This window comes from Phaenicophaeus curvirostris, chromosome Z (assembly GCF_032191515.1).
Source record: "Phaenicophaeus curvirostris isolate KB17595 chromosome Z, BPBGC_Pcur_1.0, whole genome shotgun sequence".
NCBI lineage: Eukaryota > Metazoa > Chordata > Aves > Cuculiformes > Cuculidae > Phaenicophaeus > Phaenicophaeus curvirostris.
In genome coordinates, this window is record NC_091431.1 from 75,107,883 (window position 1) to 75,128,150 (window position 20,268).

General features: G+C 50.5%; 1 protein-coding gene across 1 annotated transcript in view; it reads left to right on the top strand.

Annotated features, from left to right (window-relative positions):
* Window positions 1–602: 602 nt before the first annotated feature.
* MAPK4 (mitogen-activated protein kinase 4) overlaps window positions 603–20,268 on the top strand; it is a 29,103-nt gene continuing 9,437 nt past the window's right edge. Inside the window, exons 1-3 of the mRNA XM_069880994.1 lie at window positions 603–1,164; window positions 1,595–2,403; window positions 12,779–12,923. Of these exons, the coding sequence (XP_069737095.1) occupies window positions 1,858–2,403; window positions 12,779–12,923 (691 nt within the window). The 5' untranslated portion in view covers window positions 603–1,164; window positions 1,595–1,857. The remainder of the gene's footprint in view (window positions 1,165–1,594; window positions 2,404–12,778; window positions 12,924–20,268) is intronic.

Below are 20,268 nucleotides of genomic sequence, written 5' to 3' on the forward strand. Positions count from 1 at the left end.
GGAGGAGAAGAGCAAAGCTGGGAGGCTGCAGGCTGGTTCAAGCCTCTGAGTGGAGTAGCTGCTAGACTTGGGCAGATGGGGGAAGTGCTTTTGCAACATGTGGGTGCCAAGCGCATCCTTATGCGGACGTGGTGAGAGATGAAGTCAGCTCCTATTTTCCTACTGGTTTATCCCACCCCTGTGTTCATCACCAGCAGAGCTGCTGGAGATGCAGGAGAACGGCTGCCACGCCGAGCGGCTCTTGGCAGAGCCGGGTGCTGGAGCTGCGGTCGCAGGCACTGCGGGTGGATGGTAAATCCCTGCAGCTAATGACAGAGCTCGTCCATCTTAATGAAGATGCTCTTCTCCTTCCCCCTCCACACTGGAGGAGAAACACCATTAGCTGCCTGCGCACACCACAGCATCTCTCTTTACAGACTGAAATGGTGTGGTTTGCTGCGTGAAGGAAGGGCTTGGCAGCTCCCTGCGACTGCAGGCACGGAGCCAGCGGCATCCTCAGGCTGCTGCCGAGGTTTGCTGTGGGACCCAGAATTCAGGAGGTCTCCCACCCTCGTGGCTGGGTTTTAGGGCTACTTGGAAAACCTGCCAGGGTGGCACCGCCTTGTTTGCCCGAGCAATTTTGGTCGTTACAAGTTGAAAAACTCCGTGTCCCTCTCTGCTCTCAGCTGGGAGGGTTCAGCCTGTGCTTTTCTTGCAGTTTCAATGGGCAGTCGGAGACAGAGTGTGCTATTGAACCTTTGCCTTCTGCAAATTGCTCTGTAGCGTTTTCAGACAGATTGAAATCAAGAAACAACAAAGGGAAAAGGAAGAGTTACAGTTTTTTGCGTGTTACGAATCGAAAAGGAAAAATTAACCATCTGAAAAACAGTGGTAATGACGTTTCCCTTTGGAGGAGATAACTAATGAGTCTCTGAAAGGTCACAGTTTTGCTCATGGTTAACCTTAAGCAAGCTATTACGTCGGCAGTGCGGGTAACAAATGCATCCATCTCCTCTTTTCTTGCAGGAGCAGAACTGAGACCTGCTGAAGAATAACAGGGCGGCGTGGAGAACTCCTGTGACGAGCTTGGATGGCCCTTGGCTACGCCAGGGAAAGGCACACAAGGCGAAGGTGCTGGAACTGCAAACGTGGAACCTTTCTACGCTGAATGCAGCTGATGATAAAGTGAGTTTTGGTCTGCAAAATATTTTCTGCCCTCAAGATTTCTGTCTGCTGATGGGGAAGATGGGGTCTGCCCGTACTGAAAAGGGAGAGATAAGAAGCGTGAAGCTTTGCTGACTGTTGGGGAGCCTGGCCAGCGCCTGGATGCGCTTCGCTGGAGGGGAAAACACTGTCAAAACTTGTGGGCAGGGAGGATTTGGGGCAGTGGAGGGGCCCTGGGGCTGCTCTGGGCTCTGCCCTGCCGTGAAGGCAGCAGCCAGCTCCCCTGGCACTGAGACACCGGCAACGCGGGGCCAGGCGTCCTGGTTGTGCCACCAGCCCTGCACTTCATCGTTTTTTGGGGATATCAGAGAAGGGAAACAAGAAAGTGGCTGAAAAATACAGCAGCACTGATCTTTGAGTCTCAAGAAAAATAACCTTTCTGTTTTGCTAGAGATCTCTGGGCTGCGTTTATCCACACTGCTTGGAAAGTCTCTTCTATCCCTTGATTTCTCACCCAGTTTAAAACATTTTATTCACGTGTGTGTGCTGGTATTTGTATTTTGACTGCATCTGAGCGTCACCTTGAAGCCATGGGCATCTCTAAGTAAAAATGAGGCATGTGATATCAAACCTCACCTGTGATCTGGAAGCCCTTCAACTCTCCCTGCTTTTCAAGTGACGAAGAGGAAGAGCTGATAGAGAACAGAGCCCACGATGGCAGAGAAGTGCGACTGCATCGCCAGCATGTACGGGTACGACCTGGGCTGTCGCTTCGTTAATTTTCGCCCCTTGGGCTTCGGGGCCAACGGGTTGGTGCTGTCAGCCCTCGACAGCAAGAGCTGCCGCAAAGTGGCGGTGAAGAAGATCACCATCAGCGACGCGAGGAGCATGAAGCACGCTTTCCGGGAGATCAAAATCATCCGCCGCCTCAACCACGATAACATTGTGAAGGTGTACGAGGTGTTGGGGCCAAAGGGAACCAACCTGCATGGGGATTTTTTCAAGTTTAACATGGTTTACATCGTCCAGGAGTACATGGAGACAGACCTAGCGCGGCTGCTGGAGCAAGGGAAGCTCGCTGAGGAGCACGCCAAGCTCTTCATGTACCAGCTGCTGCGGGGGCTGAAGTACATCCACTCGGCCAACGTCCTCCACCGTGACCTCAAGCCAGCCAATATTTTCATCAGCACCGAGGACCTGGTGCTGAAGATCGGTGACTTCGGGCTGGCCAGAATTGTGGATCAGCATTACTCGCACAAGGTAGGCAATGCCGAAGTGCCGAGGCCGGTGTTATCTCCATGAGCTACTGGCCAGCACCGGTTGCATTGAACATACGTAGATTGAAGCAGTTGGGTTGTGGTGGATGTTGGAGCTTTGTATCGTATATATTGCATATATATGTATGTATATACTCCTCATATGGAGTCCTGCATTCAATTCTGGAATCCCCGACATAAAAAGGGTATAGAACTGTTGGAATGGATTCAGAGGAGACCATGAAGGTGATCTGGGGGCTGGAGAAGAGAAGGCTCTGGGGAAACCTTAAAGCAGCTTCCAGTACCTGAAGGGACTCCAGGAAAGCTGGGGAGGGGCTCTTGATCAGGGAGGATAGGATGAGGGGGAACACTTTTCCGCTTAAAAGAGGGAAATATAGATGAGATTTTAGGCAGAAATGTTTGCTGTGAGGGTGGGGAGGCCCTGGCCCAGGTTGCCCAGAGCAGGGGTGGCTGCCCCATCCCTGGAGGGGTTCAAGGCCAGGTTGGATGGGGCTTGGAGCCCCTGATCCAGTGGGAGGTGTCCCTGACCATGGCAGGGGGGTTGGAACTGGACAGGCTTTGAGGTCCCTTCCAACCCAACCATTCTGTGATTCTGTGATTCTGTGATTCTATTTTCTCCTCCCAGAAACGGGCTGTGGGGAGAAGTGTATTCGCTTGCTTTATTTAAATGACTAAGCTCCGTGTTTCTTGCTTTTCTGCTTTTATAAAACATGAGCTGCTGTTCATCCCGGCAGTGGAAGTGCACGGAAAGGACAACTGCCTTGTCTGCAGCCGTTCTGCTTATCTTTGTCCTCCCTTCTGTGCCGACCCACTTTGCGAAAACCCAGCTCTGTCGAAATTACATGTATTTAATCACAGGGAATAACGGATGGGGCTTTGCCATATAGCCATATACTTCTCTCCAAGGTCAAGATCCACATGATCTGTAAAGTTTTTTCTGTTTTGTACTGTGTCTTAATGCAAAAATAAATGGGAGGGGCCGGGGGCAGCGTGGCGTGCCCCACCGCTGCCCTGCTCAGGGATCTGCACAAGATTCCCTGTGATTCCATCCACTGGTCCATGCACACCTTCTCATGGCAGGAGGGAAAGGAGGAATGAAGCAAAATGCAGGAAGACAAATACCTTCCCTTGAGTGTGGGAGATCCACCCCCTCCTTGGCAGTGGGTATGTGTTTGGGGCTGCCTCAGTTTTCCTCTCCTGCTGCTGTCACCAGATTTTCTCCATCTGCACAAGAAGGGCTGGAACTCCCCCAACGTGGCACTTTCTAACAAGAAATTATTGAGCCCTGGGCTGAGAACTTCTCCATGGAAGTTCATATTCCTAGGCAGCTGCCATACTGTGCAAAATAGTCTAAGGTACTGAAACCAGTTTTATAGTCAAGCAAAAATATATTGAATGAATTGGGTTTTTCCTCTAACAGATTTGATTCAGCGTGGCAGTTTCTTGCAATAAAACTCTCCCACTGGGATAGCCCTGGATGTGCTGCATTCTCTTGGAGCAGAGGTCTGGAGTAAGACCCAGGATCTCCCATCCACCACAGCCGGGCTTCTCCAGGCTCTCCTGTGCCCTCGCAAGTTGGGGTTTGGAGCTGGTAGCAGCTCATGGTGGCTTTGCTGGTGGGGCAGCTTCAGGTGGGAGCAGCGGCTGTGGTGGCAGCAGGCAGACAGTGTGAGAGGGAGGAAGGCAAGGAAAACTGGTGAGAAGTCTCCCTAACACACACTCATGATGCTAATGGATTTTGAAGGGAGCTGCAGATGTTTAATGCAGGTTGCCATCCAGGCTGGTGGTCTGGAGCGGTGGACACGGCAAAGGCAGAGAGACGATAGGAGGGCTTGGATGGGGTTGGGGTCAGTGTTGCTTTTTATTTCCAGCTCTTCTCTGATGCCTCAGAAAAATCAATTCCTTTCTATACACCACTTTCAACATCTGCTTTCCTCAAGGGCTCTGACAGATTTGTAAGCTCCTTGGTCCATGCACTCGCAGAAAGCATCAGTAAGAGGGAAAGGACCAGAGCATCACCCTGTCTGGAGCCTCCGTTCCACTCCCAACCAGTGCTGACCATAAACAGGGATCCTTACACCCCAAATTTTGGTGCTACAGGGTACTAATGCAGAGCTGCCCAAAAGCAGATGAACTCCTGCTCCCTGTGGAACTGGAGACTGGACATCAGGAAGAAATTCTTCATGCTGAGGGTGGGGAGGCCCTGGAACAGGTTGCCCAGAGCAGGGGTGGCTGCCCCGTCCCTGGAGGGGTTCAAGGCCAGGCTGGATGCGGCTTGGAGCCCCTGATCCAGTGGGAGGTGTCCCTGCCCATGGCAGGGGGGTTGGAATTAGATGATCTTTAAGGTCCTTTCCAACTCAAACCATTCTGTGATTTTGTGATTCTATGGTATTAAGCGCCTGTATTTTTTTCCTTCAGGGTGTTTTGTATCTGGAACGTGCTTGGACTGACGGCTGTGTTCTGCTGAAATGAAAAATTGCAGGTTGTGTGTTGCTATGAGTCTGAAAGGTTATGGCTTTTCTGACCCGAAGTTTCCCAAATCCCAAACCATCCCGCTGAGTGTTAAAATGGCAAATAATAGCAGCGGTAGACTGTGAGCAGAGTTCTAAACACAGTTTAGAAATACATATACTACCTAAATAATAGCCCTTACTTGGCAGTGTGTCTTGTTTACATGGCTTGCAGCAGGCAACTGCTTAATTAGGATAATTTGGTGGGAAAGAGAGAGCTCTCCAACTCTGGGAGGTGCCCTGGAACACAGCAGGGTGCTGGCCTCCACCAGCTTTGAAGCAGAGCAGCTTTGCCGGCGTTTCTCCCACCATTCAGCCAGTGTTTGCTGCTAAAATCTCTTTCTCCATGTGTTAAGAGCAGCACAGGGGCTCCAGGAAAGCTGGAGAGGGGCTCTTGATCAGGGGTTGCAGGGATAGGACAAGGGGGAAAGGTTTCAAGCTGAAAGAGGGGAGATCAAGACGCGATCTTAGGAAGAAATGTTTTGCTGTGAGGGTGGGGAGGCCCTGGCCCAGGTGGCTGCCCCATCCCTGGAGGTGTCCAGCCCAGGTTGGATGGGGCTTGGAGCCCCTGATCCAGTGGGAGAAAGATGGAAATGCCTGCTCTACAGGGATGCACAGACTTGCTGGATCTCTATGCTTCAAGTGATGGAGACAGCAAAGTGGGACATTCCTTTGCGTGCCCATGTTGCACAGAACAGTCAGATTTGTTCTTCTGGGGGCCTGAAAGCACCTGGGGGCATCTGCTTGGGGCTGCCAGGGGACCCTCTTTTCCTTTGCCTGTTGGCAACATTAATTACAGCATTAATTGGCAGAAATTCCACGCTAAGGAGGGTGTGACAGCCCTTTTAGGGGGGAGTTCATGCTAAATAGATTCCAGAACATCTTCAACCTTTGAAGTCCTTCCTTTGTTTTGTACTTGCTGGGAGGTGATTCTCCCCTTCTGCTCTGGTGAGACTTCACCTGGACCCCTTCATTCAGTTCTGGAGTCCTCAGCACATGGATCTGATGGAGCAAGTCCAGAGGAGTCCACAGAGATGATCTGAGGGCTGCAGCACCTCCTGTATGAAGACGGGCTGAGAGAGTTGGGGTTGTTCATTCTAGAGAAGAGAAGGCTCGGGGAAAGCTTAGAGCAGCTTCCAGTACTGAAAGGGACTCCAGGAAAGCTGGGGAGGGTACTTTTTATATGGGTCTGGAGTGATAGGATGAGGGGGAATGGCTTTAAATTGGAAGGGGAAGATTTAGAACAAACATTAGGAAGAAATTCTTCATGATTAGGGTGGTGAGGCCCTGACCCAGGTTGCCCAGAGCAGTGGGGGCTGCCCCATCCCTGGAGGGGTTCAGAGCCAGGTTGGATGGGGCTTGGAGCCCCTGATCCAGTGGGAGGTGTCCCTGCCCATGGCAGGAGGTGGAACTCAATAAGCTTTGAGGTCCTTTCCAACCCAGCCCATTACATTATTCTGTGATTCTGTGATCAGTGCAACAAACATAATGCCTTCCAGTTCATCCAGTAAGCAATACGATTCTCAGATGGGTCATCATGAGGAGCTCTTCAAAGGAGATGGGGTTGTGAGATGTTGCTCCGTGCTCATCCTGGAGGAGACCATCCTCTGTGTTGGGCAGCTGTGCTTGGCCCGGTGCAGCCAACACCGAGCCTCCCTGCTGTGACCCTGGATCAGTTTTTCTCCTTCTCTGTCCTCTGACGAAGCACGTAATAGTCTGCAGTCCTGAAATAAACGCACTCTGTCATCCCAAAACAATGAGAACACATGTCACATTGCTGGAGCCTTGCACAACAGCAGTTCTATTATTTTATTATGGACCAACATTCCTGCAAACCCAGCCTGTTCCCCAGCCTCTCCTAGAACTGCCCTACCTGCCTTTTAAAGAATAAGCTTAAAAAACCTGCTGTGAGGAGGGCGCTGGACTGCTGCTTCACGAGAATTATTCCAGAAATCTTGGAATGGTTGCTGTTTCCATCTGCACCAGGAGCCAACCTGGCTGGCGCAGGGGCAGTGGGAGAAATCCTGTTTGTGGCTGTGGCTGGAGGCAAGGACAGGCAGGCTGTGGCTGGATCCTGATGGAGTTCTGGTTCACAGGCAACTGATCCGCTCCTCTGTGGCTTGTTGGGGGCAGAAAGGTGGATTTCGGTGTGAAATACGCTCAGGAGATGCTTTGTGCTGTGGCACAGGGGCTGCTTGGTTTGCTGGAGGTGCAAACCTGGATTTCAGTGTCCACCTTGGGGAGATACATCCTTATTCCCTCCAGCTCCAAGGACGAACTCTGGGCTTTGGTGAGGGCTGTTTTGGAGCACTGGAGGGTCTGGTTGCTCGCAGTGCTGTGCCAGCTTCCCTCAGCAGGATGCGGGCAGTCCAGTGCGCCGTGATCACTGCAGCACTGGGATGCAGGAGCACCCGCACCAACCGTGAATTTTTTCTCCTGGTGTTAAAAGTGTTGTGTAAATCAGAAAAAGTATTCATTTTTCTCTGCTTTTCAGTTTCCTTGCTGTGCTGCTTGGCATGACTTGAATCTTATCCTGCCTGTGGTGAATTCATAGAATCATAGAGTCTTTGAGAATCTCTGAGGTCACGAAATCCAACCGTTCCTGTCCACTGCTGAACCAGATCCCTGAGCACCTCATCCACCAGTCTTTTAAACCTCCCCAGGGATGGGGACTCCACCACACCCCTGGGCAGCCTCTGCCAGTGCCGGAGAACCCTTTTCGTGAAGCAATTTTTCCTGATATCCAATCTGAATCTGCCCTGGTGAAACTTGAGGCCATTTACCTCTCATCCCATCACCTGGAGCTTGGGAGAAGAGACCAGCACCCACCTCACCACAACCTCCTTTCAGGCAGCTGTAGAGAGCATTGAGGTCTCCCCTCAGCCTCCTTTTCTCTCCAGCTAAGCAACCCCAGGTCCCTCAGCCACCTCTCATAACCCTTATTCTCCAGCCTCGTCACCAGCTCCGTTGTTCTTCTATTTGTAACCTTTATAAATCGCCTGAGCTGTTCCTGCAGATGCTGCAGGAACAGAGGAAACTATTACTTGAAAATTGCCAAGAAAAATAGTGTGCAGGGACTTGAGAGCAAGCCTTGGACTTGCAAACCATTTCTGTTGTTAAATTAACTCTGTTGTGTTGTTTTTTAAAGTGCTTCCAGTGGTTCTTCTGTTCAGAAAGGGCTGTGCTGAATCCACAGATTATTGTCATTCCATCTTCATTAGAACTAATTAATATGCTTCTGCTCTTGGTGTCCCTGCCTGGTTGAATCTACGTAACTGGAGAAATTCCTGTGCTGGAGCCAGTGCCTTGCACAGGTGATGGCTGGAAGTACTTGGGATTTCCATCCTGGCCCGTGTAAGTCTTGGCACCACGGGAAAGAGCCGAGCCCGTACCTAACTGGGGTTTAGGTGGATCCTTACCCAAGCATCCTATAGCTGTGCTGGTGGCTGCGTGATCCCAGTTCCCAAATCTTTGAGGTTATTTCTCCACAGGACTTGATAGCCCACAGGACTGTAGTTACATCCTCCACCTGGTGGGACGGGAGCTTTTCTTGTGTATTTAAAAATAAAGCTCTATCCTCTGTTTCTAGCCACCGAAGAGGCAGAGCAGACATAGGTTTGGGGCTGGATAAGCCGATCAGGACTGGAGTGAAGTGCTGCCCAGCCCAGGAACACCCCTATCCATTCCACCAGTGGACCTAACTGAGTGGTTGAGGGGGCAAGGGCTTGAAAAAGTCTTGATTTTCAGACCTCCCATCAGTCCTTCCCACTGAGAAGGAGGAGAGATAACCCAAAACCCAGCAGTAAAATAACCAAGGGAAGCAAAGGGGCATCCATCTGTACAGTCCATGACTCAGTGGAATGGAGAGAAGCCCTAAGTTGCTCCTCTCTGTGGGTCCCTCCTGGGCTTGGTGGTGAGTGCCCGTGGTCTGGGTTATTCATCGCATGAAAGCAGGGAGATGACAGTCAAATATATGGTGGTGGGTAATAGAAGAGGGAAGCACAATGAGAAGCCCTGCTAATAAATCACCATCAGTAGCCTCACATGGCAGCCAAGGGGTTGAAGATGTGTCCTCAGAGGTGATTCTCCCCCTTTACTCTGCTCTGGTGAAATCCCACCTGGAGTCCCACTTCCAGTTCTGGAATCTCCAGCATAAGAAGGCTATGTAGCTGTTGGAGTGAGTCCAGAGGGGGCCATAGAGATTGTCCGAGGACTGGAGAACCTCTGCTCTGAGGACAGGCTGAGATAATTGGGGTTGCTCAGCCTGGAGAAGAGAAGGCTCCAGGGAGACCTTAGAGCAGCCTCAAGTGCTGAAAGGGGCTCCAGGAAAGCTGGGGAGGGGCATTTTTCCAAGGGCCTGGAGTGATAGAAGGAGGGAAAAGGACTTTAAATTGGAAGGTGGAAATTTAGATCAGACATTAGGAAGAAATTCTTCATGATTAGGGTGGTGAGGCCCTGGCTCAGGTTGCCCAGAGCAGGGGTGGCTGCCCCATCCCTGGAGGGGTTCAAGGCCAGGTTGGATGGGGCTTGGAGCCCCTGATCCAGTGGGAGGTGTCCCTGCCCATGGCAGGGGGTGGGACTGGATGGGCTTTGAGGTCCCTCCAACCCAAACCGTTCTGTGATTCTATGATATTTGCAGTACTTAGCTCGTACATTTTGCATGATGCGCAACATTAAATGAAACTCCTCACCTAGTCTGTCTCCTTTACAACTTATCTTAAGCAGACCAAAACTGACACATTCTTTTAGAGGTAAAGTCTTTATGATTAAAAGCTTGACGACTTGCATGTTTGGACTTGGAACAAAAACCTGCACCGGGTGAAGGGGAGCATTACAAACCTCATGCTGTTTGTGATGGTTGTGAAACTGCTGTGATGTTTCGGCTGAGAGGTGTATCCTGCAACATCCTCAGAGATATTAAAGAGGATAACAGCGTCTGCAGTGATATTGCAACTGGAAACTGTTCAGGAAGCTATATTGGTTAGGATGGAGTTTTTATGTGAACTTCATTCATGGTGTCACCGCATTCTCATAGAATCATGGAATAATTTGGGTTGAAAGGGACCTCAAATCCCATCCAGTTCCAGCCCCCTGCCATGGGCAGGGACACTTCCTACTGGATGAGGTTGCAATCGAATTTTATGTTTTAATTTTATTTTGTCTTTTATGTTGTGTTTCAATCTACCTCATTCTGTTTATGCACTGTATTTAATATAGAAAATGCCTCTTAAGAGCATTCCACCATTACCCTGATGAAATAACCGTTCATGTACAGCTCCAGGGTGGCACCCACACATCCGGAGCTTGGCCGGCGAGTGAAGCCAGGAGCACTGGGACATCTATTACGATGCTGTTATTATTTACAGGATTGAACACATCCCCTTGATTTCAGCGGGAGCTGCTGAGCGCTTGGCACTTGTATTAAATCTCCTAGGAGAGCGCAGGAACGGGAAGGCTGTGGTCCAAAAAAACTACAGCGCTTGGTCTTTGTCCCGTGGGATGCTACTGACGGCATTACCTTTAAAACCAGGTCAAGCATCCCAACTGACCATCCTCGCTATACGCAAAGGGACAAGGACCTTCTCCACATCACCCCCTTGCCAGCAGAGATACTGGGGCCCCAGCAGCTGGGTAGCAAGGGAAGAAGGTTTTCTTTTTAGGCAGGACTCAGAAAAGGCAGGGTTTCCTATCTCTTCATTAGCCAGCTAATCCCCAGAAGGGTTTTCTCCCTTATCCCCCAGCGGCTTATTTTTAAGACTCTTGACTGAAAGACCTTGCTGCATTACCTGCTCTTCAGTGCTTTAAGACATCCCCTGGTCCAGGAGACTTTCTTCTGCATATGTGATAGCAATATTCCTTTGTAAATCTGTTTTAATTCCCATTCCCTCACTCTCCTCTTTGTTATGAGATCCCACATCTGAGATGCTTCCATCCATCTGAGATGCTGCGTGATGAATTCGTCTGCAGTTTCCTTCACATGCTTCCAACCGAATTGGGGTTGACCGTGGCTGCATTCCAAGGATGCAGGTGGGATGAGCTTGCCTGGCTTCTGTGCAAGCCCAGATCCTGCTGTGCACATCCTCTGGGCACTGCCTGCTTGGGGGCCCTGTGTTCTCCCCATGCCACCTCCCCTCTGGTTTTGTGTCCCCCCAGCACTCGCTGTGGGTTTGTGCCCAGCCAGCACTGACCCAAGAGAGCTCCCACCCTTCAAAAATTAAATTTCAGCTTAAGTGCTGGGAGATGAATCCATGAGTATTCAGTGCCGTGTATCTTGCTGTTGGGTAGCTGTGGAGGGACTATAGATATAGGCTTAATGGTGTTCCCCATGCTGGGCCTGTTGCTCTTCATTATCTTTCTTTATCCGTGGTCTGGATGAGAGGATTGAGTGCTCCCTTAGTCAGGTTAAAGGCAACACCATGTTATATGGAAGCGTTGATCTGCAGAAGGGCAGGGAGGCTCTGCAGAGGGACTCGGACAGGCTGGATTGATCTGCTGTGACCAATGGGATGAGGTTCAACAAGACTCAGTTTTGGGTCCTGCTCTTGAGCCAGAAGAACACCAATCAATGCACCAGCCTTGGGGAAGAGTAGCTGGAAAGCTGCCCTCCGGAAAATGACCTGGGAGTGTTGGTTGGCAGCAGCTGAACAGGAGCCAGCAGTGGCCCAGGTGGCCAAGGAGGCCAACAGCATCCTGGCTTGGATCAGCCATGGGGTGGCCAGCAGGAGCAGGGAAGGGATTGTCCCCATGGACTCAGCACTGGTGAGGCTGCACCTCAAATCCTGTGTTCAGTTTTGTGCCCCTCACTACAAGAAGGATATTGAGGGGCTGGAGAACGTCTGGAGAAGGGAACAGATGTGGGGAAGGGGCTGGAGCACAGGGGTTATGGAAGCAGCTGAGAAATCCGGGGCTGTTTATTCTGGAGCAGAGGAGCCTGAGGGGAGACCTCATCGCTCTCTGCAACTCCCTGATAGGAGGTGGTGGTGAGGTGGATGTTGGTCTTTTCTCTCAAGTAACAAGGGATAGGACAGGAGAAGATTCCCTCAAGTTTTGCCAGGGGAGGTTTAGATTGGATATCAGGAAAAAATTGGTTACTGAAAGAGTGGTGAAGCGCTGGAAGAAGCTGCCCAGGACAGTGGTGGAGTCTCCATCTCTTGGGGGTTGTTTGAAAAGTGTGTAGCTGTGGCACCTGGGCACACGATTTAGTCAGCATGGTGGTGTTGGGCTGATGGTTGGACTGGATGATCTTAGAAGTCTTCTCCAACTTGAATGATTCTACGGTGAACTAGGATGGAATCAGCAAAAGGATTGCACGCTGGTAGCCTTTGGAAATCTGAGCACTGTGCTTGTGGGTGCAGAGCCAGGAGAGGCTTTGTTCATGCTGGTAGGTTGTGTCTGGGACCTAGCGGAGTGCTTAAATAACGTGCTTAACTTCCAAAATATCTCAGATGGTCCAACTGGGATTTATGCAACAAGTCTAGGTCTTCTATACAGTGACCTGGGATCACTTTTGCATGTGTGATCTGCGAATCTCTGCTGTTAAAGCCATCTGTCCTTTGCAGAAGATGCTTCAATACCTCAGTGAGAAACAGCAGATCGGCTCTTGGGGAGCAGAAAGTGCTTTGCCTCCTGGAGCACTGAAGCATCTCTGTTTCCAGTGGTGTAAGTCTTGCCTCCTTGCTTCCTGCAAGACACATCACCACAGCCCTCCTGAAATGCAGCACGGGCACGGTGGGCAGGTTTCTCTGCAGCATCTCGTGGTGGGGCCGGGGCAGGCAGTGTGGGCTGAGCAGGGAGAAGCAGGGTTGCTCTCCTGCGGGGCTGCTGACATTTCTCTCTCTGTTCTTTCAGGGTTACCTTTCTGAAGGCTTAGTAACGAAGTGGTATCGCTCCCCCCGCCTCCTCCTCTCACCAAACAACTACACCAAAGCCATTGACATGTGGGCTGCTGGCTGCATCCTGGCAGAGATGCTGACAGGAAGGATGCTCTTCGCTGGTAGGTTTTTGCCTCTCTGTTGATTAATTTTTTTCTCCCCTCCTGCCTCCTGTGCTCCCCAGTTCAAAGGCTTTTTAGCATGGCAGAGGGAATTTCCTTCTCTTTTCAGCCAGCATCGCCACAGGGATCCTCCATTTGGTTCTTAGCCATGAGAGTGGTCTCCAGAGCGAGCTTCACTTGCACAGGCTCTGCTCTTAGAGGGCTCCTTGTTTGGTGCAAACTTCCCTGGTGCAGGAGAAGAGTTCGTGTCCTGATTTTCAGTCTTCCTTCTTGCACTTATCTGGGATGGATGCGGGGTGGTAAGGGTGTGATGGCACAGAGTCGGAAGCTGCTGGACTGGGGTGTCTGAGGCCAGCCAGGGTCAACGGTGCCTCCGTGCCAAGCCTTGCCAGGCAGGGACGGCCTTCTGCAAAAAGCAAAACCCCAGACAAAGAACAATTCTGATGAAACAACAAAACCTTTTTCTGTTTCTGGATTTCCGACGGAAAATAAGAGCTGCTTGTTGGGAGAAAAGACACTAAAAAATATCACAGGGTGGAATATAATGACTTGAGACAATGCAGCCCTGTCCCAAGAGGTTTGTGCTCTGTGCCATGGATTTTAATTGTGATTGATTAGTGTCTTCAAGGTATTTATTTTCTTTGAAGGAAAACATTGGAATGCCACTACACATTTTCAGCCTAAAGTGCTTCTTGTAGGCAACAAGAGGGGTTCAGCCTTGGCTGACCCATGCAAAGAGCTCGACAGCAGCCCTGTGTTGTTTTGCAGTTTTATCAGTGATTGTTATGAAATCCACAGTGAGGAATCCCAGAATTAGTCTAAACTACTCCTGTGACATTAAACATATTTTACAGAGGCTCGTATTTGTCACTTGTATTTTCTGTGAGCAAATTCAGAGCCAGAGGCGGTTCAGTCCTACTCAGGGGCTGCCTGGCTTGAGACACGTAGCTGGAACCCTGCTTCTTCTCTTAAGCAGGAGTGTGGATGCACCTTTTTGTTGTCCTTCCCAGCTTCCATGTAGCTGCTTGTAAATTTGAAAGTTCCAGGATATTCCTATAAGCAGGTATTGGAGTTGTAAAGGTGCAGCAAAAAGTGAAGAATACAAAAAAAGCACTGAGAAGGAATGCGTAGTTATCAGTGCAGCTCAGCTCTGACCTTCTGGAGAAACAAATATTTATCTAATAAGAGTTCCAAATATGCTATTGTAGAGCACGAAGCTGTGCTTCCCATGCCGGGACATGGAGCTGCTCGTTTAGGAATGCGGGAGACGCTCTCGTCCTATCTAAGCAGCTGCCTTCCTGCCCAGTGTTTGCAGCAATGCTCGTCCTTGGTTGTGGCTACCATCACCCGTTAGTGTTTTGAATAACAAGATTCAAAACACTAGATTCTCAACGGGTTCCGTGAGCAGCTGTTCGCAGAGTTTGTAAATAAATGATTAGACCCATTAATAATGGAGAAGGACATTTTCTTCACAAATATTCCAGTGCACTGCCGAGTTCCGCAGCCGGTGCTCGATTGCAGCTGCTCCATCGCTCCCTCCGTGTTCCCACTTGCAGGTTCCATGTTTCTTTTGTGAAAGCTGAAAATTAAGGAGTCGGTTTCATTTCAAGGAGATCATTAAAGCTGCCTCCCCCTTCTTCCTTCCTCTTGTCCTCAGTCTTCCCACCCCAGATTTCTTTAATCCAGGGGCTTTAGCTCTGAAAATTATGCATCAGACCTGGCTGCTCCTGCTACATCCCTGGAATATATTCCATGTGCCACTTGTTCCTGCAGACTCAGGGAATTTTCTGGTCTTGCTGGGGATGCTGCATGTAAGGGAGCTCCTGAGGCTGCTCTGCCAGCCACCTGCCCTTGCCAAGCCGCAGTTTGCACCATGTAAGGTGCAATCTTTCTGGGTAGAAGCAAATTGGAGGATATCTTCCCAGGGCTCAGAAGCCAAGCTACCCCCAGGTGAAACAGAGGAGCAGAAGCAAACCCCAGTGTGATGCCAGGGTCCTGATCCTGCAGGAGTTGTACTAGATCAGAGCTAAGTGCTGCCTTGTATTAATCTGGATGTAGCTGGAGACCCAGGGAAATACTTTTGGACTCTTAAGTCAGTCTCTGGTCTCCTGTACCTGTTCCTTGAGTGGAAGAGCAAAACAAAACCTGCTTGTCCAGGTCCTTCTCTGGCCATTCCCACCAGAGCACCCAAGAGCTCATGTTTATGCTGGCTTTTCAAACTGTGCCTGACCCCAGTCTCAACCGCAGCTTCGGTTACTTTTTTGCTCTTTGTGGTAGAAATTATGTTGGCTGACACCAGCTGCCTACCACCTCTGTGTCCGTGCTGGTCCTTCGTGCTCCCTTCATGGCCAGGGCAGAGGCAAAGGCAGCACTGGGGGGTGATTTTTCCAGGCTTGGACTGTGCCTTGGAAATGTTTATTTCCCCATTACTGCTCATGAAGAGCACCTGGAGAAGAAGCTGGAATGCCCATGCTGGCATTGCACGTGGCTACAGGTGAGATCAATCCTCTCCCAGCTGCCCAGGGGAGATGCCCCAGAGCAGCCATACGGGTATCTATCTCGCTTATTGGTTCTTGAGAGTCCACTGCAGGTCAGAGATCAAGAGATGGGATTTGGCAGGTCACAAGCTGGGCTCAGCTGGACAAGTGCTGCGAGCATCCCTTCTTCTCTGCTTTCCAGCCCTATGCGATTGCTTAATCAGCCCCCAAATGATGGCAGGATGCTTAGTTAATGGATGGGGATCAAAACCAAAGCTCGAGGACCCAAGGGGTTGGCAGGAAGATGTGCCAAGGGAGGGTTAGGCTGGATATTAGGGAAACATTCTTCCCCCAAAGGGAGGTGGAGACCTGGAACAGCTCCTCAGGGAAGCAGTCATGGCATCAAGCCTAACAATATTCGAGAAGCATTTGGCCAAAGCCCTCAGCCCCACAGTGTGAGTGTTGGGGTGTCCTGTGCAGGGACAGGGGCTGGACTTGATGATCCTAGTGGGTCCCTTCCAACTCAGGACATTCTGTGATTCAGTTAGCCTGTGGTTCAAAATGCATATTCCTTTCACATCGCTTTAAAGATAATCTGTAGAGTTGTTAGGGGAAGGTCCTGGCCTGTGCCCCATTTTCCTGGCTGCCCATGGTGTTCCACGCCATGTACCATCTTTCTTTGCTGGTATCCGAAGAGAAGGAGAATAAAAACTCAGTCCCTCAGAACAGCTAAAATTGAATCACAGAATGACAGGTTGGAAGGGACCTCAGGGATCATCTGGTCCAACCTTTTAGGTGATCCGTGGTTTCAGTGGGATGGCCCAGCACCTTGTTGAGCTGAGCCTTAAAAGTGCCCAGTGCAGAGGAATCCACTGCTTCCCTGAGGAGATGATTCCAAGGTTTCACTGTTCTCCTGGGGAAACATTTTCTTCTGGAATCCAATTGGAATCTCCCCAGAAGCAACTGAGCCCCATTGCCTCTTGTCTTTTCCATGTGGCTCCTCATAAAAAGGGTGTCTCCATCCTCTTGGCAGACATCCTTTATGTACTGCTACAAGGTAATAAGGCCTCTCCTAAGTGTTTTCCTCTTAAGGCTGAACAAACCCATTTTTCTTAGCCTTAAGAAAGATTTCCTAGTTATCTGATCATCGTCATGGCCCTTTTCTGCACCCTCTCCACCCTGTCCTCCTCCTCCTCCTTCTAGAGAAACTGGCAAACACTTACATGACATGGCTTCGTCCTTGCTTTTGCTTTTCTCCTCTTTGCTTGGGAGATGGAGCTTGTCCCTGGACAGATACAGCCACGCTCTGCAGCTGCAGGACGAGACGTTCGAAGAGCCCTGGGTCACCAGCAAACACCCCATGGGAAATAACAGTGATGGAGCTCCCAGAATGTTGCAGACCTCCAGTAACTGCCTTACAGTGGATAAAGTGTTTTCTAAGTGTGCATCAGCAGCACTGTTTAGATGGGATGCTTAGCATAAGTCAATATAATTAACTCCGTACTCTGTCTGGGGTGCTTAAGCAGCGCAGTTAAGTTAAGGTGGTCAGTTATTAGGATTAGATCTCACTCTCTGCCTTCATTCTCCTATGCCAGTTAGCAAATACCCAGCAGAGAGAGATCACCTTGCCCTCCTCACAGCCCCTTCTCTGGGTCGTGTGGTGGCTGAAGCCGCTTTGGCTTTGGCATAACCTTGGGAGGGCACAAGAGAAATTCAACTAACCCAAAGCTCACAGGAGCATAGCTAACATCTGATTCACAGACCTTTGGAGAGCTCCTCACCATGAACAGGATGGAAAACAGGGAAGAGCATCCATAACTGAACGACTACAGCTCCCTCCAGTGACTTTTCCATCGACTGCTGTTGAAGCGTATCTGAAAGAGTCGCCAGTGGAAGCAAGACAAGATAGGAGGAAAAGAAAAGCTGCCTGTCCTTGCACCTACCTACCATGTCCCCTGTGCCCGAAATTAAGAGCTGGCGTGGTGGATTTTCCCATGGGATCAGTGTTGTCTCCCAGAGGCTTTGCTAGCAGGAGTTGGGTGCTCATGTGGGACTTGGCTGCAAGCTTGAGGAAGGGTTCTCTTTTCCAAGACACAATGCAGAGCTCCTCATCCGCTCCTTGGGTAATGCCGGCACGTTGCATTTACGCTGCCTGTAGTTTGTGCTTTTCTTTTCAGGAATTAATGCTCCAGAAGGTCCCTAGGAATTACATAAATAGAGGATAATGGTGGAAAATTGGGTTCCTGAGAGCCATAATTCAACACTTCTAGTGCTGCATTAACAGCTTTTTTTGTGTGACTAAACACGACGACTTTTGGTGGCTGGATGCCAGTGAAGAGCTGCACTGACAGGAGAACAGCCACAAAGCCTTTGTGGCTTTTAATATCCTGTAATTTTGATAAAGATTTGGCAATTAGCCTGACTAACAAGGTGGGGATTTTTCCCGATAGTAGTCTTCCATTTCTGTTGGAGCCATGCTGTGAGCCTCCGGGCGACCTAAAATGAGTTTTTCTTTAGGAAGATGTATTCATTTGCCCAGGATTGACTTGAGGAGGGTGTCCCTCTGTCTTTTTTTGCTTTTCGTATTTCTCTGTCTGCTCCGGAGGCTTTGTTCAGAGCGAATGTGTGCTGTGATGGTGGCTACTTGTGCTAATGTCAGTGTTGGTTTGAGCCTCTCTAAGTTCATTGCTACATCCTGGCTCAAAGCTCAGGTATTTAGTGTGAAAGGTGCCGTGAACGTGTGGAATCACAGAATCACAGAATCACAGAATCACAGAATAACCAGGTTGGAAGAGACCCACCGGATCACCGAGTCCAACCGTTCCTACCAAACACTAAACCATATCCCTCAGCACCTCGTCCACCCGAGGACAAACCTTGTTGTAGCAATGAAGCCATGATGGATGGAGACCCTTCCCCAGCCTCAACATTCGGGCCTTCCCTTGACTATGGGAGGTGTGCATTTGGGGCCAGCTCCGTGAATGTGGCTGTGAAAACCTCCTGCGGACACGTACGGAGCTCTGGGCTAGGAAAGGCAGCTTCCATGAGGTGCCAGGGACCTCCAGAGGGATAGGGTTGCTTGATGCCAGCAATGATGCCAGCAATGTGTGCTTGGAGTACAGAAAAACAACTTTGTCCTGGGTTGCACCCAAAGCAGTGGGACCAGCAGGGCGAGGGAGGGGATTCTGCCCCTCTGCTACTCTCTTGTGAGACCCCACCTGGAGTCCTGGGTCCAGGTCTGGAATCCCCAACATATGAAGGAGATGGAACTGTTGGAACAGGACCAGAGGGGACGACAAAGATGATCTGAGGCCTGGAGAACCTCCCATATGAGGCCAGGCTGAGAGAGTTGGGGTTGTTGAGATTGGAGAGTGGAAAGCTCTAGGGAGACCTTAGAGCAACTTCCAGTGCTGCAAGGGGCTCCAGGAAAGCTGGGGAGGGGGTCTTGCTAAGGGAGGGCAGGGATAGGATGAGGGGGAATCTGAGAGAGGGGAGATTGAGCTGAGATCTTAGGAAGAAATGTTCTCCTGTGAGGGTGGGGAGGCCCTGGCCCAGGTTGCCCAGAGCAGGGGTGGCTGCCCCATCCCTGGAGGGGTTCAAGGCCAGGTTGGATGGGGCTTGGAGCCCCTGATCCAGTGGGAGGTGTCCCTGCCCATGGCAGGGGGTGGGACTGGATGGGCTTTGAGGTCTCTTCCAACATAAACCATTCCATGACTCTATGATCTCCAGCATCCCCTACAAGCTGACCCCTCCACCCTCCCCGTAGACTGATCAGAAGAGCTGTACCATAAACGAGGTTTACTCCTCTTGCTGTGGATTAGCCAGGCAGCAGCGTGAAATCCATGTCTGGGACTGACAGGCCTTGGTAGCCCAAAAATCTCCATTGTTTGTCTGCCCCAGCTGGCTCGCTTTCTTAATGGATAGTCCTGCCTCTAATGACAGACTATTTATATCCAGTGCAGACAGAAAATCAATGGCATGACTTGATATTTCTGCCAGGCTGCTTCTCCAGACACACTGGAAGCTGGAAATCAGCCATGGAGCTCTTGGTCGCATCCAATACTGTGCTGAAGAATGGGATTAACGTTCATTAATGAGGCAGTTGGGTCCTCTCTGCTTCACTGCTGGTTGTGTTCTATCACTGGCTGGTAGCTAGTCCTCAGCAGGGGCTTAGGGATGTGGGGATAAATGTATCCTGAAGGAAAAGGATTGGAAATATATGATTGCTCATAGCAGTTGTGGGGATCATCATCATCAGAACCTTGACTTGGTGCCCAGCATCTGGCAGGAGCTGGTCAGAAAATGGCTTTCCCACTGGGAAAGCACAGAAGTCGTGCTTTTGCATTCATTTAAAGTTGAAGATCTGGGAATCCTGGAGCTGGGTTCATGTTTCAGGTGGCCAAGAAGGCCAGTGGCACCTTGGCTGGTATCAGAAACAGCATGGCCAGCAGGAGCAGGGAGGTGATTGTGCCCCTGGACTCGGCACAGGGCTGCACCTTGAATCCTGGATTCAGTTTTGGGTCCCTCACTCCAAGAAAGACATTGAGAGGCTGGAGCGCGTCCAGAAAAGGGAACGGAGCTGGGGAAGGGGCTGGAGAACAAGGGTTGTGGGAGCGGCTGAGGGACCTGGGGCTGTTTAGCCTGGAGGAGAGGAGGCTGAGGTAGAGGAGGCAGAGACCTTACCACTGTCTACAAGTGCATGAAAGGAGGTTGCAGAGAGGTGGGTGCTGGTCTCTTCTCCCAAGTGGCAGGTGACAAAAAGAGAGGAAATGGCCTCAAGTTGCACCAGGGCAGGTTCAGATTGGACGTTAGGAAAAATTTCTTCACAGAAAGGCTTCTCAGGCACTGGCAGAGGCTGCCCAGGGTGG